The sequence below is a fragment of the Motacilla alba genome, chromosome 3, assembly GCF_015832195.1.
Source record: "Motacilla alba alba isolate MOTALB_02 chromosome 3, Motacilla_alba_V1.0_pri, whole genome shotgun sequence".
In the NCBI taxonomy this organism is placed as follows: domain Eukaryota; kingdom Metazoa; phylum Chordata; class Aves; order Passeriformes; family Motacillidae; genus Motacilla; species Motacilla alba.
The window spans coordinates 100,436,861-100,461,235 of NC_052018.1; the positions used below are offsets into that span (position 1 = coordinate 100,436,861).

Consider the following 24,375-nt stretch of genomic DNA (forward strand, 5'->3'; position numbering starts at 1 on the left):
AAAGGAATAGGGCTGAGGATGGAAATGAGCAGCCAGAGTTGTGCCTGTGCAAGACAAGATGGAGTTTACAGCGGTATCCTTTTAAAAACATTTCGCTTAAACCAACCCAGCCTGATACTTCTCTTCCCCATGCAAACCTCTTTTTTGTCTAGAGAATAATGGCCATGCTTTCAATGGCTGGATTCCCTTCACTTAACCCAACTGGGACTAGGAGACAGCAGCAGTTACACCAGCAGAAAATTCTGCCATCATCTGATCAACAGCAGCAATAGGCACCTGCCAGACAAATACAGCTGGACTGAAATAACTTGTCCTGAAGCCTGGAGCTGAATTACATTTGTCTGGGTAAGAGGGACAGCCTGTCCCAAACAGCCAGGATGTAATGCCAAGACACACTGAATTCACTTTACTTCTGCAGGCTTGGGAAAGGAGCTAAAGGAAAGGAACAATGAAGATACCCTACGTACTTGGACAATGTTGGCGGAGATCAGCTGGGGGCTGCTTTTACACAGGTCTAGGAGGAGTGCCACTCCTTCCATCCGTGTCTGAAACCCCTTGGCTTCCAGGAGATGGTAAAGCTTCTGGAGCTCCTCCCTTCCTTTCACAGCTGCAGGTGATGTGACCTGGGCTTTTGGGCGGCGTAGGAGGCGTCCAACAGTGGCAGACTTCACCCTGGAAAACAAAACCAAATTAGGACCTGCTGCTGATAATACCTTCAGTTAATTGTCAGCCAGACATCTTGAGGAGCTTTCCTAATGAGGTGATTTCGAGCTCGAAAATGATGAGGCTCTGAAAACAACGTGGACTTCATGACAATCATTACGGGAGACAATCTGCAAGTAACATTCTCCCCACTGCTCCCTAAGGAAAACCAAGGGTAAGATGCATCTGATCTAGCTTCAGATGGCTTCCAAGGCACACATTGCTTTGTAGGGAAAGAGAGACACTACTTCCAAGTTTAAATGCCTCCTCATATGGGATGTGTATGTCTTATAATAAGGAAAAGCATCACTCTGAAGAAGTGTCTCTACACCCAGGCATGACAATCCAGAAAAGTAGCCCAGATGCATCTGAACAGATGAACAGGGGCATCTCTGAAGGATCCAGAAAATCAGTAACAGAGATAGAAACGGAAGCCAGACATGCCAGAACTACACTCACATTTCATTTGCTTCCCTAGAGACCAGATGCACAGCTTAACAAATCCACTGGCAATAATCCTCATGGATCAACCTGTCTCTTCCATGAGCATGGGAAGATGCTAGCCATGCTCCTAAGGCATGTGGTCACTTTCCTGCCACCGCTGAGCATGACAGAGCTAAATAAATTCCCTCTGTTATCAGAGGAGCAAGTAGCTCTGCCAGTGGCATGAAGAGACAGCAAGGACCAAATTCCTGTCTTAAATGCTGATTGCAGCACAGGGGGAAATAAACCAAACATGCTGCCCATCAAGCAAACTATATGAAGTACAGGAATATCAAGACAAAAAGTCCACATTGAGACCCCTCTTGACCAAAACGGCTCAGGAATTGCCTTGCTCCTTACTACTCAAACTTGGTACTGTTTGAGGCTAAGAAAACCATGAATCAGCCAGGCCAAACCACATGGATAGGAACTGCTTCTTTGGGGAATGGCATCTTGCTTCTAGACTGGGACTTCTCATTGAAACACCCATCTGACTCCACTTGGAGGAAAAAAACAAAACCCTGGTTGAATTTACTTGTCTCAAGTCAGGCAGCAGAGACTTTGCCCTCTCCTAGCCTCCACAGCACTGCCCTTGCCACTGCCCTGGATCGTCTGAGCTGCAACCAATGGGTGTCTTTTTGTCACCCAATTTTTGTGGAAAGCCCTGCAGAGAAGTTGTGTTCAACACAATGCAGAAGTAGACATTTTTTATCCCAGAGCATTTGTAGGGAAAGGAAACAATCTGTGGCCCTGGTCATCTCCACCAGAAAGATTTGCCTGAGGAAGAGGCATGTAAAGCTTGTCTGTGCTTGGTCACATCTGACAAAAGTGCTCAGTACCGTTTGCTTGAAGGCAATGTGGCCTGGGGCTCCTTCGGGCCATCGTTCCTCTCCTCCACCGGCTCCTTGACAGGTGGGCGTTCACCCTTCTGGTTTTCCATCCCCTACAAAGACATAAAGAAACCCCATTTATCTTTAGAATATAAAATAGAAAATTCTATCTTTGAAACACAAGTCAGAACCAGGATCATTGCTACCAAGGCTTAGGGAAACATTTCCTAACTTACAGAAAGAAACAGACCACAGATTCAGTGATGCCAGCTCTTTGTTTTCAATAGCCCAAGGCAGGTTATGGATGCTACCATACTGAGCAGCAGTCTAAAATCCCAAATTCATTCGTCTTGAGCATAAATGGGAATAATGCAAACTGATAGGCAAGGAGTGGTCTTAAAGGAAGCACCAGAAAAAATTGGACTCTTTGGGGGTTGGCCCATTGTGTTGGAAGTAGAATTGGTTCAGCGCTTACTCTCCCTGCTCCTGCACAAAGACACACTCCCTTCTGTAATGTAAATAAAAAGAACAATATCCCCCCCAACCAAACAAATGATTTTCCACTGGATGCTGCTGAATTCACCAAGCTTCTTCCAGCTCCACAGGGCTTGACAGCAGGGCAGTATTCCCAAAAGACAGACAGTAATTGTAGTAACTAGGATTGACCTGGACATCTTTTGTATATTGGGACATTCCCTTGGCACTACTACTTCCAGTCTCTTTTGCCATGACTCTGTTATCTTCAGGAGCACTATTGTCACTTAATTGCTTCACTGGGGGCAGAGTAGGGAGAGTGTGGTGGAGGCCTGACACGTGAGTGTAAACCCTTTTGCTCCTCTTTCCCTTTCCTCTTTGTGACCCATATTCAAGGTATTCAAAACCCCACTTTTTCCCTAATAATAACAGTTCCTCTGTGGTCTGCAGATGAGCAGGCTGAGGATTAACAGCTCATTCCCAGGAGCCAAATGATTCAGCAGAGGAGGAATGAGATAAAGAGCCATTGGGCATGTTTGATCTCATATTAGTAGTGCCAATACTTGCACGAAGGAGCTATTTCTCCTGCCAAGCACTTACTTTCTTCTTAATTCTTCTCAGGATATCTTCCAGGTCATGTGTGGAAAGAGCTTGTTCCAGAAGCTTTTTAAATTTTTGATGGGTCAGTAACATCTTCACCATCTCCTGTCCATAATGCCTAAGGAAGGAAACAAAAGAAAAGTGAACAAAGGAAGAGTGTTAACAGGAGAGGCTGATGCCTTAAACTCATCAGGTGCAATCCTTGCATGAAGATTGCAAGCATTGCATCCTACCTACTCAACAAAGAAGGAGATTTACCTCTGACACTGCACAGTGCTGCCAGCTGAACACAAGAGGCAAGAGGAGAATGTGGGGCAAGAGAAAAATACCATTTCTCTCTGAAACTGGGGTGTGCTTCTGTGGGATCAAAGGATCCCAGAGAACAAGCAGAACGCATCTGCTTTGTTGTCAGAGCCTACTAGCTGTGTCCTGCTGCCACTGCACAGTAATTTACCTTTCTTTAACTGGCAGGAAAGCCAGGACAAAACACCTCATCCTTTCTTTTGATTATTCTATACTACATGTATGCACAGGGGCAGCTGGTTGTTCTGATGTTCTTGGCAGCTATTAATGGGAATTTCATCATCAGAGGAAGGGGATTTTGGTGGTTTGGGGGGATTTTGCCACGAGGAAAGCACAGTTTTCTTCAAGAAGAAATTTGGAGGTCAGTGAGCCACAGAAAACAGCATTCTAGAAATCTGCAGAAGAGGTTTAGAAAGACTGAAGGTGTTGCCTAAAGACCTCGGAGATATTTCTAGGGAAGTCTTCGGTTAATATGAACTAGATGTTTGGGATCCTGCAGTGGTGGACATTAGCCAGCACTTTGGCTTTCTCTTGTGCACCTAAGGCCAATCCAAACTGTTGGACTGGCTAATCGGAGCTCTTTGGATCTCAGTAAAGAATCCTTCGAGTCACAGGAAATTGGCAATGCTCCTTCTCGCTGGCCAGCCTCAGGTTACCCAGTGCAGTCATTCCCCCAGGCAACCCAGAGCAGCGGTCACAGCACCAAGCCTGACAGAGCTCAAGAAGCGTTTGCACAATGCTCTCAGGCACATGAAGTGACTCTTGGGCTCTCCTGCACATGGCCAGGAGCTGGACTTGATGACCCGCATGGGTCCCTTCCAGCTCAGCACATTCCATGATTTGATAACCCTTATCCACACAGTGAGGTCACTTCTTATTTCCTTGAGTTTCCACTCTTGTGTGGTTTTACCTTTCAAGCCAAACACAAAAGGGTTCTCCTGGTTTTGGAGGTGAAATGAAGCTCATTACCTTGTGTCCTTGTGACAGTCCTGAGCAAGCGTCCCTGCCACCTCTGCCAGCCTCTCAGCCCTGGGTGTGCCTGCGAGCTTCGTGACTCCCATTTTCTCCATCAAGGACAGGAGCAGTTCGGCCGCACACTTCCGCACCTGCACGTAGCGGCTCCTGGGAAGGAGAGAGCAAACCCTGGGGCACAGGGAGAAGGAGCAGCAGCAGCACAGGCCTTGGCCAGAGCCTGCTCCCTGTCCTTGCTGGGGCAAGGAGCCTGGGTTCTCCCTGCAGCTTCAGACACCTGCAGAAGCTTCTGTCCTCAGATAAACACTAAATTAGCATTGTACACAAGGACTGCCGGCAGGGAAGAGGGAAGAATTCAGTCTCCCTGCGCTATCTGATACACAATTCCTTTCCCAAAACTTACTCGGAGAAAGATTAAAGTGATAGATCACATATGAATTATTTAGAAATTAAGGACAATTCATGCTGACCCATCAGAGGGCACCCAGTACACAGAGCTGCAGCAGGATGAGGCTCTTTCCACCCATTGATTCCCAAATCTACAGACCTCAGGGAAAAAACAAATGCCGGGAAAACACGCTGTGGGCCATGAAGTTGCAGAATAACCACCAATGCCGCCTGTTTCTTTTGTAAAGCGTGGCAAGGGATACATCTGAGCATTTTACACTATTGCAAAGCTGAGGAAAGGGTGGCAGTCAGTTTAGCCAGGTTGTCCTACTCTAGAGACTGTCTCTTGGGAGCTATCAGGCCCAGCACCAACACTTAAGGCAGCATTTGCTTCAGCTGTCCCATGGCACTCGGCCTGTGAAGGTGCCTGGAAAGTGATTCATCCTCTCAAGGCTAACATGAAACATCAGGTTGGATAGAAAGTAGAGCTCTGAGGCCAGGACAGTCACACAAGACTCCTTTTGGCAGCAGCTGCACCCAGCACATTGTCCCCATGTGCTCCATGGCCCAGCAAGGACTCTCCTCATTTCTCAAGTTTATGGCATCATGAGGATACATGGTTTTCCCCAGGGCTTCTGTGGTTAGCGCTGTGAAATATGCAACAGAGCTCACAGCTGCACCTGCAATTGTCCCTCTTCCCACAAAAGCACAAGGCTCTATCTTTAGCCCTTGCAGGCACTTGCACTTCCCCACCCTTCACCACGTCTAGGAAACTCTCACAGACTGGGAGAACTCCAGGAAGCAGCAGGAAACTGAGTCACAGGAGCTTTAGTTTGGATATCAGGAAAACGTTTTTCACCCAGAGGGTGCTTGGGCCCTGCAACAGGCTCCCCAGGGCAGTGGTCACAGCACCAAGCCTGACAGAGTTGAAGAAGCATTTGGACAACAATCTCAGGCACACGGTGTGACCCTTGGGTCGTTCTGTGCAAGGCCAGGAGCTGGACTCCATGGTCCTCACGGGCCCCTTCCAACTCCCCATATTCTACAGTTCTGTGATTCTGTCACCTAATGGGCTGCAGGAGGGCAGCAATAGGTGACAAGGGGAAAGAAATGAGGTTGATGGGAGAATCAAGTCACTGAGTCCACAGAAGAGGCAGGATACAGGACCCTTCCCTCCCAGCATTCCCATTCTCTCTCTCATCCCTTCCCCTGCCCACACACTGGAAGCTGAAGAATATCACTAAAAGAAGAAGAACCTACTTGACTCCCCTGTCCATGAGAACAGTCATTGCTCGTGCAGGAGTCACGTTCTCGACCATCATCCCCAGGCTCTGACAGGCTGCCTTCTGAATAAACTCTGGGGAGTTCCACACCATGTGGAGAAGGACCGCAGCAACCTCATCCGCCTCGGAGTCCATGTCCTTCCTCAAGATGGCAAAGAGATCTCCCAGAGTGACAATTGCAGAGCACGACACCTTGGACCTCAGGTTGGTCACCTGGGGAAGTCATGAGGGGAAACATAAGAATCACCTTGAAAAGAAAACCAGTTTCCTTAGACAAAACTCCCAGGAAATCACAACAGGTCCCACTGTGTAGAGAGGAACAGAAAAGCACTGGAAGAGCAGAGGAGCCCAAGCACACAAAGGCACTCACTCTGGCACCAATTTCTGGCCCCACACCTGCTTACTGCAGGCAAAAAAAAAATATGTTTCACTCAAGTGTTCTACTTAAACTCTCTAGAATGTCAGCTGCTTTGATTTTAGGCCCTTTGATTTGAAACACAAAGAAGCAAATTAAAGCAAGGGATGCTTTCAAACCATAAAGCACAAGTCAGAAAAATAAAACAGTCAGGTACTCCTGTTCCAAAAAGCAACACCTGTAGTTGAAGCACTCAGACAGGAAACAGAAAACACAGGCTCAGGTCTACAGACTCATTTGCAGTGTTCAATTACAGCTTGGGCAGAGATTGGGACTCTGGCATACAATGTCATTAGTGTCTCCGTTTCTGCCCTGCATTATAATGGCACCACAGTCAAAGACAAGTGTCAGATACGCCACCTGCCAGTAAATACAGCTGCACGTACACACAGATCCTGCAGATAGCTGAGAGACATTAGAAATAGAAGGTCTAAAACCAGAAATGAAGACAGTCCCTGAGCACACATGGAGATGAACAAGCACATATCCACTCTACAAGCCGGGCATGAAGTATGGGGCACAATTCAGAGCAATGTTCTCACCTCGCTGGTAACTGCCAAGCAAATCTCACGAAGCCGACAAAGCAGGACTTCAGAATGGGACTCAGCCAGGTGTGTGATGTTTAAGAGTCCCTTCTTCTTCTGTTCCCTGAAAGGCAAGTGCCACAAAGATTGATTTTTCTCTCTACCCAAGACCTAGGCAGCACCCTCTGAAATGACCAGGCTGGCAGCTCAGTCAAACCATGGGAGGTGCTTTTCAAGGAGTACTTGATAAAATCGTGGAACACATTGCCACAGGGTGCTGTGGCTCTCAAAAGCATACACAAACCCACAAGGCAAATAGGGGGCTTTCAGAGTCTTCATTTGGGGCCTTTCTGAAAATCTCTGGTATTAAGTCCCTCAGTCACGGCTTCCTAGAAGCTGTGAGGCCTGGCCATGCTGCTGTTTCTTGTCATCTCTCTGGACCTGTGCCTGAGACACGTCCCATTGGGCTGTTACTGGGACATTTTCCTCCTTTGTCAGCCCCAGCAGGCAGTTCAGCACTGAGACTCTGCACTGCCACTCTGGAGCTGAGTGATTCCATTCTACAATCTACACCTGTGTGTCACCCACTCCACTCCACCTCACACATTCCCCAAAAAGGCAGCAGGATGTGTCCCAGAAGATTAAGATTCCACACCTGGGCAAAAACTGTTGAAACTCTGGCTTTTCCCAGAACACTCCTACCTATGACAACCCTCACAGCAGCAACATGTTACTTAAAAGTTGCAAACAACTCCCTCTCTCAGCACTTGCTTTGTGCCGGCCCTCAGCCTCAGGAAGGTATGTGAGGCATCAGGGCTGCAGCACAGGGCTGGTGACCGATCCCACGGGCACCCCTGAGTGTCATCAGGACCCCCCACACCTGCAGAAGCTCTCTGCACCTCACAGGGCACCAAGAGAAATGGGGAAGAGAAAGCAGAAGACAAAGGGCAAAGCAAAGGAAATGTATCATGGAAAATTTTTCATGCTTATCCCTGCGAGAATGAAGCAGCCACCAGGGAGTGGATGCTAACTAACCCAGACATCAAAAAGGCAAGCAATATCACCTAACATTTACAGGGTTATCGCTTCTGGGGCTCCTTCTGTCTGTGTAGAATTTTGGGACACATTGTGAGTGTTGACAAAACATCTCAGGCCCATATGAAGCAGTGAGAAGGAAAAGTTGAATGCCCAAAGTGCAAGATTCCTAGAGAATTTGATTTCTTTTCCCTTCTCTTCTGCCATGAGCCCTTCAGGAGTAATGGCATGCTGAGGGACTTGAAAATGCACAACTCAGTCCATTTGTCAAAAAGAGGAGCTCCCTGGAGCTGCTTCTGGGACTCGCATGCAGGAGTCCCTGCCATTGCTGTCAGCAGGAAGGAATCTTACTCAGTCCCACTGGGCCAGTGGCCCAAGGCACCCAAATCTCAACACTCAAAACTGCTGCCATCCCGCTTCTGCCTTCAGCCAGCAAATCATCTCGGCCCACAGCTTTCTCTCCTCCCTCAACATTTCCTTTGCAGCTCCATGGAGCAGCAGGCAAAGCAAGGAAACAGCAGGGACCTGCTGCAGCTGCAGCACTGCTGCACAGCAAGGCCAAGCAAAGGCTGCTCTCCAATCTTTATGCTCTCACGGCTCTGCAGTGGTTTCCCCAGAGCCCTTTGGCCCTCTGGGCTCTCGGGGCTCAGAGGCACTAGCAAGACACGCTTCTAACAGACCTGAACGCTGAGAGGGACACAGAGGGAACGGGGCCTTTCTTACCAGTCATCGCTGCCGAGCATGGTGAGCGCCTCCTGCAAGGACTGCTGTGGGTTTGAAAAGGCTCTGTCCTTCTGCCCGTGCCCACGCAGCGGCTCCTCTCGGCGCTTGGCACCAGTGGCCGTCTGCGAGGTCACTGTAGGGAGAGGGTCGGCCATGGGCGCTGCAGCCGCGGGCAAGGCACCCCGCCATGCAGCGGCCTGCAGCCCCATCTCCCAGCCAGGGCTCCATGTGGCACACACTGCCACTGGCTCAGAGACTTCCCTGCTGTCTGGCTCCTAGGGCTCCTTGCTTGCTCCCAGCCTCCCCCAGCTGGGCACAGCTCCAGGCTAAACCTGACAATTGCCCCCACAGCGCCAGCTCCCAAGTGCCACAGCTGCCACAGCCAGCAGCAGCTTCCTGAGGCCGCAGAGCTCCCACTCCCTGCCCGACAGTGCCGACAGCAGGACTGGCTACCCCAGGAGGGAACCCCTCAGCTGCCTCTCCTGTCTCAGCACCCGGATTTCTCCCAGCCCTGAGGACAGGGGCACTCTGCAGCTCCCTGAGGAAAGACCTGCACCTGCCTCGCAACAGCACCAAGCCAAGCCTGAACAACCCACCCTGCTGGGCCCAGCTCGATCCCCATGGAGCAAGGACCAGGGAACAGCCACACCCGACCCTTCACTCATGACCTCTGTTTCCATTGACTTCAAATGCTCTAGACTATCTAGCTGGAGTAACTCCAAAGTAGATTTGCTGCTCATTTTCAGGACAGACCACGGACCCAAGATGCCAGCTGTGCTGCCTGAGGCAGGAGGCAGTTTGTGCCCCTTGTGCAAAGACAAACCCCTGCAGGAAAAAGCTGCCACAGGGCAGGCTTACCTGAGGAGTTGCGTGGGAAGCTGTCATCCCCAGGGAGGGTGGGCGTACTGGGCAGCAGTGGCACGTTGTCCTGCTTTCTGACGACTGTTTTCTTCATGGCACTACCAGGGTGTTTTCTCTGCACACTAGGAGCTGTGCCAGCGACAGGCGGGAGGCTAAAGGCTGCAGGGACCAAAGAGAAGCTTGTCAGTGGAGGGTGCTGGACAGGGTGACAATGGAAAGGGCCAGAAAAGTTGCTGGAGCTGAGTAACATCTCTTTGTTATCTCAAAGATCTTCAAGTATAACAATGGCACACAAACATGGGATAGTGATCACAGAATCCCAGAATCCTAGAAGAGTAGGGGTTGGAAGGCGCCTCTAACCACCATCTAGTCCAACCCCTGTGCACAGGGACATCCTCATCTAGATCAGGTTCCTCAGAACCCCATGTAAGCTGGCCTTGAACACCTTCAAGGATAGCCCAACAGCAGCTTCTCTGGGCAAATCTGGGCAGCTTTTCATCCCCTTCCTTTAAAAACAAATTCTCCCTAATATCTAATCTAAATCTACCCTCTTCTAGCTTAAAAGCAAACTGCAGTGATGTTTTTCCTGAGAAACAAGAAAAACCCAATACTGCTTTGCTTTTGTTCTCCTGTTCCACAGGCTGGCAGGGAAAGTTACCAGAAGAAAGTGCAGATAACCTTGTGTGATGCCCTCGGGCTGAGCGCTGCCTCCTGAGGGCCCTGCTGCCGCCCTCGGGCAGTGCTCACAGCCCTGCAGCCAGAGCCCCTCAGCCGGGATGCAGTCGGGAACGCTGCTTGCTCCTGGGGCTACAACAGAAGCACTGGCTGGGGCTTCAGCACAGCTCTACAGTGCCAGCTCCTCAGCAGGGAGCGGCAGGAGAGGGGTCTCTGGAGTCTTCATCAGAAGAATGTGAATTTTGTTTCTTCCAGGTTGCACCCCGGTTGAAAAGCATTCTTTTGGCCTCACCTTCCCTGGAGGCTGCTCTCCAGGAGAGAGTCTGAAGCCCCAGTGTACTTTGCAAGACAGAGTTTTCTACTCTGAAAGACTTTTGAGGTAAAGTTGGGAAGCTGATATTCTCTTACTGACTGAGTGAGGCCATTGGCAAGACACTTCATGCCTCTGTATTTTTCTTTGGGAAACAGAATTAAATCCTAGCGCAAGCTTCCACTCAGATGCAAGCGGAACAGCCCCCCAGTCTGATTGCAACATTGTGCAAAGGGCAAGCAAGTGGTCAAGAAGGACCACCACAAGTGTAGCCACCACTTACTTGCTTCAGCTGCATCCCCAGGCTCAACTGTCTGTGGGAGAAGCTTCAAGGATGTTTCCTTTTGTCTCCTCTTCAGCTCTTTTACCAAAAGCTCCATTTCCTTCCACGCTGAGCTCTTTGGAGCCAACTTGCACAATGTAGCACGCACCTAGGTGCAATGGAAATACAGCACAGACTGTAAGCAGAGACACACAAACCACACACAGCATCCCACCAGGAGCACAGAGTCCAGAGAGTTCCACAGGCTTCCATGCAGCTCCATAGACATTCCAATAGTTTCAGAGGAATGTCTCCCATCCTCACCTTGGCAATTACACACAGTGGGGTGGAACACTTCACTGCCACAACCTTCCACTACTGCAACCACAGCCTATGTCAGGAAGCCCTGCTTGAAGCATGAAACTCATAGGAGTGCTCCAAGACAGATGAAGAGCTCACATGACAGTGAGCAGGCAGTTCAGTTCCTACAGGCCATGGCAGGAGAATGAAAATCATGTGCAACAGCCAGCAAGGAGGGCTAATGAGCTGTTGCTTAACACTGATGGCAAGGAATTGCAGCTGTTTGTCACTTCCTGCCTTCTGAAGGACTCAGCTCTGAAGGACTTGGTCTCTGAGACCAGCAGAGCAAAAGGAGGAGTCCCGTGAAAACAACTTGCAAAAGCATTGATATTCATGAGCAGAAAACTTGAGAATGAGAGGCCTGTGAGATACAGCCACAAGGGTAACCAGGAACAATCAAAGTCTCCCATTTTATTTGGCAGCCTTGCTTACACTCAACATTAGAATCTTTGCTTCTCTGCTGCCAAGGATGCACTTTGCCCACCTTCACTGATGTGAAGCTTGCTCTGCCATTCAGAACTTCTCTAAAACAGCCTTTGCACTTCTAGAATGCTTCTGGCATCACCTTAGCAACATCTCCAAGCCAGTGACCTTGGCACCACTGGAAATGGCCAAGCAATTGCCCTGTAGCTGTCAAATATATTCCCAAGAGAACCCCAATTCCCCAAGGAATGGAAGATTATGATTTTCAGGGACATTTTGGGCCCAGCACTAAACAGCCACTGGCAAGGTAGTCTGCTCATCCCTGTCCTTAGCCCTTACCTTTGCAGAGCTGGCCCTCAGCTCTTTGTCCCTCGTAAGACCAGCACTGCTGGGATGGTCTGTCTCCTTGGCCTGGCTCAGTGGGAGGCCTGGGAATGGAAGCAAAGGTTCCTATAAATCTCTGGCAGACTTCAAGCCCCCAAAAATGCCATGCTGCGCAACAGGCAAGACAGGTTCCAGATTGCAGAGCTCTCCTAAGACACAGAGATTGGGATTGAGAGCAGCACGGTACAATGCCTAGACCCTCTCCCAAGGGATGGGCTACTGGCAGCAGACATGACATTACTCTGTTGGCCAGCAGACTGAAACCTGCTGCATGACAAAGGCCTCAGCCCCTGCATGCTGGAGACAGCCTCTGTGTCTGATAGAGAAGGACAGAGATGGAGATTGCTCTTGACAGTGATTCTTCTCTGCCCTTATTCATGCTGATTTTAGTAAACGTCTTCTTTCCGGTTCCTAAAAGAAGTCCTGGGTTCTAATACCTGGATGCATTTAGAGCAGCATTTTCTTCTCGGTTGGAATATTTTAGAGGACATTCAAAAAAAAGCCTCGGGTTGCCGGAGTGATACCCAAATGTGAATTGTCTTCTTGACACTAGAGAATTCATTTTCCCCAAGGATTTTCCTTCTAAACTGCATGAGACTGGGCAACTTTCGGGCCAGCCTGACTAGTGGTTGATTTTCTTAATGCAACTAGGACAATGGAGCTCATTCTGGAATAGTCTCCAACAGAGCTGTTCAAATTCTGAGAACTAATCATTCAGAAGAACAGCTTCACAGAGGATTCAATCATGTGGCAACAAAGTAGAAAAAAACAACTTCGTAAATCCGGATTTTTTTGCCCCATGCAGAATGGCCAATTTAGTAATAGAGAAGCGTAAGATATGGGCTTTGATGAAGAAGAGCAATTCTGGATGGAAGGCAAGGCCTTGGAGGGTAGGAGCCTCTGGGAAGACGGCAGGGAAATACAGATCCCAGGGTAACCTCCTTGGGACCATGGCAGACAGTCAGGCCTGCAAAATGGACACACAAAATGTAACAGAGGCTGCAACGCAAACCTAAAGCATCTCAAGCTCCATATTTCATGGGACACATTTCCTGGAAACTTTTAAAATAGCTGCACAGGCAAACATGCTCCTCCTGGCAGACACTTGAGGCAGGCCAGGAGAAAACCCTGAGCCACTTCCCCAGAGCTCCCACAGGAACAGCCTGGCCTCTGGGCTGCCCTGGGACAGCAGGGAGCCCAGAGGCCGGTGCTCTCCAGGAATGCCTCAGCTGCACATGCACCCTCCTGCTTCTCTCCCTGCCCCACAGCTGAGCAGCCCTACAGCTGCAGGGGGCACTGGCAGCAGCACAGCTCCTTGCAGGGGACACATGCAGGGCACAACTCTTCCCTGCCAATGTGCACAGCCTCTCTGGGCAGCCACAAGACCCTTCCTCCCAACAGAGAGTGGCCCAGCCCCCACCTTACCTTTTTGTGAGGCTGAGCCATGCTCCTGGGGCTCCTGGGCCAAGGCCCCCTGAGCCGGCTGGGAGCTGAGACCTCCATTCCCAAGGCCAGCGCCCGGCACTTGAATCTCCAAGCTGAAGGGGTCCGTGAGTTCCCTTGGGAACAGAGGCATCCCAGGTCCTGTCTTACACTGAGAGCTCTTTTCCTTCTTTCTCTGGGTTTTTGTTGTAGATTCAGAAGAAGCTGTCGACCAGGTCCAAGAGAAGAAGTGAGTTAATTGAATGCACGCCTTTAGAATCAGCCCTTCTAATGGGTGAGGAATTCAAAGTGTGTTTTAGTTACTGGAAAGATTGCTTGGTTGTTTATTTTTCATGAAACTAGCATCAGTTGAATTTCTCTGAACAATATGGAGCTGGCAAGCCAAGAGAGAAGAGCTCTAGTACTTCATGTGGTGCCCATTGCCTCCCCACTACTACAGGATCTTTCCTTCCAAACAGTTGGGAATGCACAGTGCTCTCTAGAGTCTGACTCTGGTAAGGAAGTAATTGTTTTCAAAAGTAGTTTTCAAAGCCTTCGTTTTTGTATTTCCCACTCAATTCTAGGTCGGGTTTTGCAGTTTGGGGGATTCTTTATATTACTCTTTACAACAAAGGAACTTCTGGGACACAAACTATGGCACCACATGTTAGACACAAAAGCAGCTTTGCTTTCCCCATTAGATGTGCCCAATATTCAGTGAGCCTGTGTTTGTAGGGCACAAAGTGCTCATCCAAAAGTTCCTCTTTTGCTCTACTTACTTGTTCCAGGGCTTTATTCTCTGCTTTCCTTTCAGCAGAGACACCCAAACCCAAACAAACAAGACCTATCTCAAAACAGTGCTGACCTTGCTAATACTGACAGTTCCAAATGTCCTTAATGGCAATAGCTGATGACCGGTCATTCTGAAAGACCCCCCAGCAGAGCTGTTTGAACTAAGAGAACTAATTCCCAACATGGCTTCACAGGGGATAAAATCATGTGGCAGCCAAGCACTATGAGAGGAATGCCTGTCTCAAAACTGGATTCTTTCACCCTGCAGAATGCTCGGGTCAGAAATAAAAGTTAGACAGGAAAGGACGAATGACATAAGTCATTCACCTTACTTACTGAGTAAGACTTCTCCCTAGCTGCATTAACCATTCCAGCAGCATATCAGCAAATAAGGAGTCATTCCAAGGGAGCCAAACCCAGGATTTGGCAGAAATAACCTTGAGCAAATGGACCAGGCGATCTGCCCCCTTTTTCTGAATCAGCAGAATTGTTTTTAAGTCTCATCTTTCCTATCATTACACTAAGAGTCCACTGAGGCCATCAAAGAATTGAAATGAATTTAGAGAAATTTTCAAAAAATGCGTTTTAAAAAAGCTTCCCAATTGTCACCTCAGAGTCAAGACTAGAAAGGTCATTTTTGGTCAGAAATGCCCTATACCTACCTGCATGTTCAGAGGTCTTCTCTTGGCTTGTGCTGCTGGATCCTTGCCTGGAGAAAACAGAGGAGAAAAAACATATGAGGAGGTAGAAAGAGAAGGGAGGAAATGGCCGTATCATGAAAGGAGGAAAACCTTCCTAGCATGGTCACTCTGATGAAGGCGGAAATGCAACATATAAACCCAAGAGGATGCAAAGCTGATTAATTGTTCTTCAGCTTTCAGTTGCTGGAGTCACACAGAGCTGGCCAAGCTCTGGCTGAAATAATAGCCAAGTCCAGATGGGAACCCATCCTGAGGTGCTTTGAAGCCCTGCCTCCTCTTCCCCACCACCACCTCTGCTCTTGGGGCATTGCTCTTGGGTTTGACATTGTGCTGGATCATCATTGATGGGCCACATGCCGAATACACAGAGGTTTGCCTAAATACATGGGACAGCTGACTGCAAAATCACCACAGGAGATGGGAAGAGTGAGGTGAACAGCACACACTGGAGCAGCAGACCCCTTGGCTTACCTCATCTCCCGGGACTCCTGGAAATCCAGCTGGGGAGAGCTGCACAGAGACCCTGCAGCACTGTCAACAGGGAGACTTCCTGCCTTGCGTATTGGGGGGATCAAAGGCAGTCCCAGTGACACCTTCTTCATTTCCCCACCACTGGAATACAGCAAGGAAGCCTGGAAAGAGTAGAACACAGCCCTCAGATCAATCATGTACCCTTGCCCATTTGATGACTCAAGACATTTACATATGCCCTCAACTGGGACCTGGCAGGAACAAACAGGTCAAACTGATGTAGCAGATTGGCAAAGGTTGGGGAATAGAAAGGGAACTGGTGAGGGAGAGACCATGGCACCCAATTCACACCTCTCCCCTCCTGCTCACTCCTTTTCAAGTGGGGCTGCATTCCCAGCTGGCATCCACATTTGACATGAAGATGTTCTGGGGCGCCACTGCCTCCACTGACCTTCTGGATGGCATGGCAGTGGCTTGAGATCTCTGTTCTCTCCCTGACCCTAAGGTACCTCACAGCCAGGGCTCATCTCCAGCCATGTCCCCACAAAGCCACTCTGCAGGATGTCAACCCCTGCTTTTCTCAAGCCCCTCCCTTCTGCTGCTGCTGCCCTTCCCTCCTACAGTTCCCCAGCAGCCTTGGAGCCCAGATGCTGCTGAGCTCTCGGGATGCTCGCTGCTCTCCAGCTCCCACACATCCATCACCTCATGCTCACTGGCATTGAGGAAGTTCAGCACAGCTCCCTGCCCTGCTGCTCTCTGCAAGCTCTCTGTCTGCCCCACTTGCTCCAGGGCCCCCATGCCATGGCCAGGAATGGGGCTGAAGGCAGCAGGGGCAGATGCACACCCATGCTTAGTATCCCATCATTTCTGGCCCAGCTAAAGAGCCAAACCAGGACCTGTTCAAACTTCACTGAAAGGGTCAGTTCCTGTCACGGATACATTGGGCCCTTTCTTTGTGAGGCTGAAATCAAGCAGCCTAGCCTGTGATTGGACTTTCTGTCCACCAAAGCTGTTGTTCATCTGCCTTCTCCTGCACCCCACGGCAAACCCAAAACAAGTGCAGGTCCTGGGCCTGCTGCAAAGGCAATCGTGTGCCTGGGCTCTGGGCTGCTCTCCCCATGGCCACCTCCCAGCCCTTCCCTCTGGACAAAGCCATGCCAGAGCACACAACTCTCCAAAAGATGATGCAGTCTGGAAATAGCATCAGAGACAACTGTGCAGGGGCCATGGCTGTACAACTCAAAAGCTGAGACAACCTGGCTTGCAGGTTCCAGCAAACACCTTTTTCCATCCAAAGCAGACACAGCTGTCAGAAAACACCACCAAGACATAGAGATGCTTCACAAATACATACAGGTTACTAAATGGAGAAGGATTGCTTTTCCAGACAGGACAACTTCAGTTGCTCTGACTGCTTGCTGCTGTTTTCTCAGCAATAAGACAGACAGGGAACCACAACAGAGCCCACAAACCACTCCAAGACCTCTCCTGCTATTGATACATGCTGAGGACATGAAGTCTGCACTACACACCCATTGCAAAGACATCCATTGCAAAGAGGCGCAGTGTCCAGCTGAGCTCTTCCTTGCCTCAGCTGCTTCCCTGAGCTCACAGCACAGGAAAAGGTCTCCAAGCTCTGCCTACAGCCCATCAATGGAAAATCTACCACACAGGACTTAGCTTGATCTCCTTACCTTATGTCCTTTTCCCTCTGGACTCTGCTCCTGGCTGCTTCTTCTGACATCATTGTAGCCAGTGCTAGTTTGCCCTTTGTCTTTCTCTCCATCATCCATCTTGCTTGGCTTGATAGAGGAAGAGCTCTCTCGGATGGGAGGCAAGGGCTTGGTGGGAAGGAGTGAAGAGGGACATCTAGGAGGAAGATTCTTGTAAATACTGTAGCCAGTCAGATCTGCAAAGTGAAGACACAAATGTAACAGAGTCCACAAAGGAAATCAAAAGCCTCTAAAGTCATCATTACAGGATCACCAACTCACACCCTGCCTAGGCTGCAGCCATTTGCAAGTCTCCTGCTCCTTCATTGGAAAAGTCAAAAGGCATTTCTATCACGGGAGGTTTCCCTATTTCTGCCAGTGCAAAACCAGGTAATATCCATCAATCTCCTTCACATATCAAAGGGTTCAGCTCAGAAACTACCCCAAAGAAAGGGCTTCTTCTTCAAATGCAGGAGGAAGGAGTGGGAACATTTCTCATTTCATGCTAAATGCCTTCCTTTTCGCTACTCATTTGGACACTAGAAAGGCTGCAGGGAGATAAGAGGCATGGGCAGGATGGAGAGGAATGTTTCCTTTTCCTGCACAGCATTTTCTAGGGCCCCAAGGTCCAGCTCCTGCCACTCAACACTTCACACTGGAGGAATTTTCACTGCACCACTGGAGAACACTCCCAGGGACTGGGCTCTGGGACAGTCCACTGAGCCCGTCAATGAATTGAAATGAATTTAAAGAAATTTTCAAACGATTGCATTTCAAAAAAGCTTCCCAATTGTCACCTCAGAGTCAAGACTAGGAAGGTCATTTTAGGACAGACATGCCCTCTACCTACCTTCATGTTCCAACGTCTTCTCTTGGCTTGTGCTGCTGGATCTTGGCCTGGAGAAAATGCAGGACAAAAGAACATATGAGGAGGTAGAAGGAGAAGGGAGGGAATGACTGTACCATGAAAGGAGGAAAACCTTCCTAGCATGGTCACTCTGGTGAAGGCGGAAATGCAACATATAAACCCAACAGGATGCAAAGCTGATTAATTGTTCCTCAGCTTTCAGTTGCTGGAGTCACACAGAGCTGGCCAAGCTCTGGCTGAAATAATAGCCAAGTCCAGATGGGAACCCATCCTGAGGTGCTTTGAAGCCCTGCCTCCTCTTCCCCACCACCACCTCTGCTCTTGGGGCATTGCTCTTGGGTTTGACATTGTGCTGGATCATCATTGATGGGCCACATGCTGAATACACAGAGGTTTGCCAAAATACATGGGACAGCTGACTGTGGAAAATCACCACAGGAGATGGGAAGAGTGAGGTGAACAGCACACACTGGAGCAGCAGACCCCTTGGCTTACCTCATCTCCCGGGACTCCTTAAAGTCTACCAGGAGAGAGCTTCGCAGAGACCCTGCAGCACTGCCAACACGGGGACGTCCAGCCTTGCATATTACTGGGATCATAGATTTTCCAAATGACCCCTTCTTCATTTCCCCACCGCTGGAATACGGCAAGGAGGTCTGGAAAGAATAGAACACAGTGCTCAGATCAAGCCTTGCCCCCATTCATGCCTCAAGATTATTTGGAAAAGCCCTCAGCTGGGACCTGGTATTAATAAACAAGTCAAACTGATGGAGCAGATTGGCACAGGATGGGGAATAAAAAGGGAACTGGTGAGGGAGAGACCATGGCACACATATGTGAGCTCTCCATGCCTTCTCACTTCCCTGGAAATGTGACTGCATTCCCAGCTGGCATCCACATGTTTGACATGAAGATGTTCTGGGGTGCTACTGCCTCCACTGGCCTTCTGGATGGCATGGCAGTGCCTTGAGATCTCTGTTCTCTCCCTGACCCTAAGGTGCCTCACAGCCAGGGGCTCATCTCCAGCCATGTCCCCTCAAAGCCACTCTGCAGGATGTCAACCCCTGCTTTCTCAAGCCCCTCCCTTCTGCTGCTGCTGCCCTTCCCTCCTACAGTTCCCCAGCAGCCTTGGAGCCCAGATGCTGCTGAGCTCTCGGGATGCTCGCTGCTCTCCAGCTCCCACACATCCATCACCTCATGCTCACTGGCATTGAGGAAGTTCAGCACAGCTGCCTGCCCTGCTGCTCTCTGCAAGCTCTCTGCCTGCCCCACTTGCTCCAGGGCCACCACGCCATGGCCAGGAATGGGGCTGAAGGCAGCAGGGGCAGATGCACACCCATGCTTAGTATCCCATCATTTCTGGCCCAGCTAAAGAGCCAAACCAGGACCTGTTCAAACTTCACTGAAAGGGTCAGTTCCTGTCAGGGAAGAGGTCTCAGAGCTCTGCCAACAGCACATCAAATGAAAATTTACCACACTGGACATTGCTTGATCTCCTTACCTTAATTCCTTTTCCCTCTGAATTGAGCTCCTCGCTCTTTCCACCCTGCTCTTCAAAGCTGCTGCCACGTTTCCCAGTCTCCTGCTCTCCGTGGAACATCTTGCTTGGCATGGCAGCAGGAGAGCTCCTCTGGATGGGAGGCAGCGGCTTGGAGGGAAGGAGCATGGAGGGACTTGCCAGGGAAAACCTCTTGGCAAGAGGGTAGCCAGTCAGGCCTGCAAAGTGGAGACACAAAATGTATCAGAGCCCGCAATGCAAACCTAAAGCATCTCAAGCTCCATATTTCATGGGACAGACTTCCTGGAAACTTCTAAACAGCTGCACAGGGAAGCATGCTCCTCCTGGCAGACACATGAAGCAGGTCATGGGGAACACCCTGAGCCACTTCCCAGAGCTCCCACAGGAACAGCCTGGCCTCTGGGCTGCCCTGGGACAGCAGGGAGCCCAGAGGCCGGTGCTCTCCAGGAATGCCTCAGCTGCACATGCACCCTCCTGCTCCTCTCCCTGCCCCACAGCTGAGCAGCCCTACAGCTGCACGGGGCATTGGCAGCAGCACAGCTCCTTGCAGGGGGCACATGCAGGGCACAACTCTTCCCTGCCAATGTGCACAGCCTCTCTGGGCTGCCACAAGACCCTTCCTCCCAACAGAGAGTGGCCCAGCTCCACCATCACCTCTGTGTGAGGCTGAGCCATGCTCACAAGGCAAGAAGTGAGTTACGTGAACTCCCACCTATACAATTAATCCATCTCATGGATGAGGCACCCAAGGGGCTTTTTGCTATTCAGAAGATCGCTCTGGTTTTATATTTCATGAAACTAGCCTCACTCGAATTCCTCTGAACTCTATGGAGCTGGCAAGCCATGAGAGAAAGCTTCTACAGCTTTGCTTATGTGTTGCTCCCTGCCTATCCATTACGTTGAAATCCCTTTCCTTCTCAACTTTTGACAATCCACAGAGGTCTCCAGATTTTGACAATTACACCTAGGAAGTATTTGCTTTCCAAAGCTAGTCTTCATGGCCTTTGTTTCTGTAACTCCCACTCAGTTCTCGGTTGGCTTTGGTTGGTTCCAAACTCATTCCATTTCTCTTCACAACAAAGGAATGCTGGCACAAGAACAGTGACAGCCCATGTTAGGAATAAAAGAAAGTTTGCACTCCCCTTACCTATCCCCAGCATTCTAGCACCTAAATATGTTGAGAACAAATTTGATTTCAAACATTCTGCCTTTGCTCAGCTTCATTGCCCCTTGCGTTTTTTCCCCTGCTTTCTTTCGTTCATGCATTGACCCAAACCTCACACAAACATGACTTGCTTCCAAACATTTCTGATTATGTCACTACATAACAATTCTATTTTTTTTTAATTGAACGGACATAGGTCAGATCGTAAAAAGAAGGCAGTTCTTGAATCTGTGGTACTTTCTACCTGTAGAACAGCCAGACCATTTATTAAACCACAACAGTCAAGGTTTCATGAGATATGTCAATTCTAGTCCAGAATTAATCCAGAAAAAATTTCAACTTCTTCAATGACCAATACTACTCCTTAACTGCATGAAGCATTGCAGCTGCAGATCAGCAACGAAGGAGTCATTCCAAACAGGCCATACCCCGGATTTGGCAGAACTAACCCTGAGCCAAGGAACCAGGGGATCTGATCGCCAAGGAACCAGGGGATCTGATCCCTTTTTCTGCATCAGCACAATGATTTCTTCAATCTCTCCTATCATTACACACCCAGAGATGCCAAAGGAACAACAACAGTGTCACTGAGGCTTTCAACTTGAAAGCATTCCCTGTCCCAGATGCCCCAGAGACTGCATTTGTTTGGCACCATTCCACTCTTCAGGGATCAGGCAAGGCAGGGACAGGGACAAGGCAGAAGGCATCTCCTCCCCCAGCCTCAGCCTGCAACACTGACACAGGCAGAGAAACACAGGGAAGAGATTTGGCATTGGGAACCTGCCCTAGGTGGCTGTGGGCTTGTGCTGTCAGAGGATGACCAACTCACACCCTGCCTGGCCTGCATCCATTTGGAAGTCTCCTGCTCCTTCACTGGAAAAATCAAAAGGCCTTTCTATCACCGGAGGTTTCCCTATTTCTGCCAGTGCAAAACCAGGCAATGTCCATCAATCTCCTTCACATTTCAAAAGGCTCAGCTCAGAAACTACCCCAAGGAAAAGTTTTCTCCTCCAAAAGCAGGCAGAAGGAGTGGGAACATTTCTCATTTCATGCTAAATGCCTTCCCTTTCTCTACTCATTTTGACACTAGAAAGGCTGCAGGGAGATATGGGGCATGGGCAGGATGGAGAGGAATGTTTTCTTTTCCTGCACAGCATTTCTAGGGCCCCAAGGAACCACTCCAGCTCCTGCCACTCAACACTTCACACTGGAGGAATTTTCACTGCACCACTGGAGAACACTCCCAGGGACTGGGCTCTGGGACAGCTCACTGAGCCCGTCAAGGAAGTGAAATGAATTTAAAGAAAATTTCAAACGATTGCATTTTAAACAAGCTTCCCAATTGTCACCTCAGAGTCAAGACTAGGAAGGTCATTTTAGGACAGACATGCCCTGTACCTACCTGCATGTTCCAGTGTCTTCTCTTGGCTTGTGCTGCTGGATCCTTGCCTGGAGAAAACAGAGGAGAAAAGAACATATGAGGAGGCAGAAAGAGAAGGGAGGAAATGGACGCGCCATGAAAGGAGGAAAACCTCCTTAGCATGGTCACTCTGATGAAGGCTGAAATCCAACACATAAACCCAACAGGATGAAAAGATGATTCATTGTCCTTAACTTTTCAGTTGCTGGAGTCACACTGAGCTGGCCAAGCTCTGGCTGAAATAATAGCCAAGTCCAGATGGGAACCCATCCTGAGGTGCTTTGAAGCCCTGCCTCCTCTTCCCCACCACCACCTCTGCTCTTGGGGCATTGCTCTTGGGTTTGACATTGTGCTGGATCATCATCGATGGGCCACATGCTGAATACACAGAGGTTTGCCAAAATACATGGGACAGTTGACTGTGGAAAATCACCACAGGAGATGGGAAGAGTGAGGTGAACAGCACACACTGGAGCAGCAGACCCCTTGGCTTACCTCATCTCCCGGGACTCCTTAAAGTCTACCAGGAGAGAGCTTCGCAGAGACCCTGCAGCGCTGCCAACACGGGGACGTCCGGCCTTGCATATTACGGGGATCATAGATTTTCCAAATGACCCCTTCTTCATTTCCCCACCGCTGGAATACGGCAAGGAGGTCTGGAAAGAATAGAACACAGTGCTCAGATCAAGCCTTGCCCCCATTCATGCCTCAAGATTATTTGGAAAAGCCCTCAGCTGGGACCTGGTATTAATAAACAAGTCAAACTGATGGAGCAGATTGGCACAGGATGGGGAATAAAAAGGGAACTGGTGAGGGAGAGACCATGGCACACATATGTGAACTCTGCATGCCTTCTCACTTCCCTGGAAATGTGACTGCATTCCCAGCTGGCATCCACATGTTTGACATGAAAATATTCTGGGGCACCACTGCCTCCACTGACCTTCTGGATGGCATGGCAGTGGCTTGAGATCACTGTTCTCTCCCTGACCCTAAGGTGCCTCACAGCCAGGGCTCATCTCCAGCCATGTCCCCACAAAGCCATTCTAAGCCATGTCAACACCTGCTTTGCTCAAGCCCCTCCCTTCTTCTGCTGCTGCCCTTCCCTCCTACAGTTCCCCAGCAGCCTTGGAGCCCAGATGCTGCTGAGCTCTCGGGATGCTCGCTGCTCTCCAGCTCCCACACATCCATCACCTCATGCTCACTGGCATTGAGGAAGTTCAGCACAGCTCCCTGCCCTGCTGCTCTCTGCAAGCTCTCTGCCTGCCCCGCTTGCTCCAGGGTCCCCATGCCAATGGCCACCAATGGGGCTGGAGGCAGCAGGGGCAGATGCACACCCATGCTTAGTATCCCATCATTTCTGGCCCAGCTAAAGAGCCAAACCAGGACCTGTAAAAACTTCACTGAAAGGGTCAGTTCCTGTCAGGGAAGAGGTCTCAGAGCTCTGCCAACAGCATATCAAATGAAAATTTACCACACTGGACATTGCTTGATCTCCTTACCTTAATTCCTTTTCCCTCTGAATTGAGCTCCTCGCTCTTTCCACCCTGCTCTTCAAAGCTGCTGCCACGTTTCCCAGTCTCCTGCTCTCCGTGGAACATCTTGCTTGGCATGGCAGCAGGAGAGCTCCTCTGGATGGGAGGCAGCGGCTTGGAGGGAAGGAGCATGGAGGGACTTGCCAGGGAAAACCTCTTGGCCAGAGGGTAGCCAGTCAGGCCTGCAAAGTGGAGACACAAAATGTATCAGAGCCCGCAATGCAAACCTAAAGCATCTCAAGCTCCATATTTCATGGGACAGATTCCTTGGAAACTTCTAAACAGCTGCACAGGGAAGCATGCTCCTCCTGGCAGACACATGAAGCAGGCCATGGGGAACACCCTGAGCCACTTCCCTGGAGCTCCCACAGGAACAGCCTGGCCTCTGGGCTGCCCTGGGACAGCAGGGAGCCCAGAGCCCTGTGCTCTCCAGGAATGCCTCAGCTGCACATGCACCCTCCTGCTCCTCTCCCTGCCCCACAGCTGAGCAGCCCTACAGCTGCACGGGGCACTGGCAGCAGCACAGCTCCTTGCAGGGGACACATGCAGGGCACAACTCTTCCCTGCCAATGTGCACAGCCTCTCTGGGCTGCCACAAGACCCTTCCTCCCAACAGAGAGTGGCCCAGCTCCACCATCACCTCTGTGTGAGGCTGAGCCATGCTCACAAGGCAAGAAGTAGGTTTGGTCAGCTCCCACCTCCGTCATCAACACATCTCATGGGTGTGGACCTCAGGGGTTTTTTAATTTTTGGGACAATTTCTT

General features: G+C 49.9%; 2 protein-coding genes across 2 annotated transcripts in view; both read right to left on the reverse strand.

The window, feature by feature from the left end:
• Window positions 1-3,065: 3,065 nt before the first annotated feature.
• Window positions 3,066-9,028, reverse strand: LOC119699140 (TOG array regulator of axonemal microtubules protein 2-like). The gene is made up of 5 exons (XM_038132188.1): window positions 8,732-9,028; window positions 6,992-7,097; window positions 6,012-6,247; window positions 4,362-4,514; window positions 3,066-3,207 (listed from the first exon to the last, which is right to left on the reverse strand). The coding sequence occupies exons 1-5, from the start codon at window positions 8,938-8,940 to the stop codon at window positions 3,066-3,068; spliced, it is 846 nt and encodes a 281-aa protein (XP_037988116.1). The 5' UTR covers window positions 8,941-9,028.
• A 152-nt stretch (window positions 9,029-9,180) lies between these two features.
• Window positions 9,181-24,375, reverse strand: part of LOC119699141 — a 63,134-nt gene continuing 47,939 nt past the window's right edge. Inside the window, exons 10-23 of the mRNA XM_038132189.1 lie at window positions 23,579-23,793; window positions 22,572-22,732; window positions 22,059-22,105; window positions 19,474-19,688; window positions 18,468-18,628; window positions 17,955-18,001; window positions 17,087-17,301; window positions 15,393-15,553; window positions 14,883-14,929; window positions 13,432-13,653; window positions 11,962-12,050; window positions 10,861-11,008; window positions 9,590-9,751; window positions 9,181-9,242 (exon numbers count right to left, since the gene is read on the reverse strand). Coding sequence (XP_037988117.1) covers window positions 9,181-9,242; window positions 9,590-9,751; window positions 10,861-11,008; window positions 11,962-12,050; window positions 13,432-13,653; window positions 14,883-14,929; window positions 15,393-15,553; window positions 17,087-17,301; window positions 17,955-18,001; window positions 18,468-18,628; window positions 19,474-19,688; window positions 22,059-22,105; window positions 22,572-22,732; window positions 23,579-23,793 — 1,952 coding nt within the window. The remainder of the gene's footprint in view (window positions 9,243-9,589; window positions 9,752-10,860; window positions 11,009-11,961; window positions 12,051-13,431; window positions 13,654-14,882; window positions 14,930-15,392; window positions 15,554-17,086; window positions 17,302-17,954; window positions 18,002-18,467; window positions 18,629-19,473; window positions 19,689-22,058; window positions 22,106-22,571; window positions 22,733-23,578; window positions 23,794-24,375) is intronic.

Bases quoted from the DNA above. Each gene is read 5' to 3' on its own strand.
- LOC119699140 (XM_038132188.1), bottom strand. From the start codon at position 8,940: ATGGGGCTGCAGGCCGCTGCATGGCGGGGTGCCTTGCCCGCGGCTGCA. The intron at 7,098-8,731 runs GTAAGAAAGGCC...CTTGCCTTTCAG, and splicing joins ATGCTCGGCAGCGATGACTG to GGAACAGAAGAAGAAGGGAC. The intron at 3,208-4,361 runs GTAATGAGCTTC...TTCCTTCCTTAG, and splicing joins GACTGTCACAAGGACACAAG to GCATTATGGACAGGAGATGG.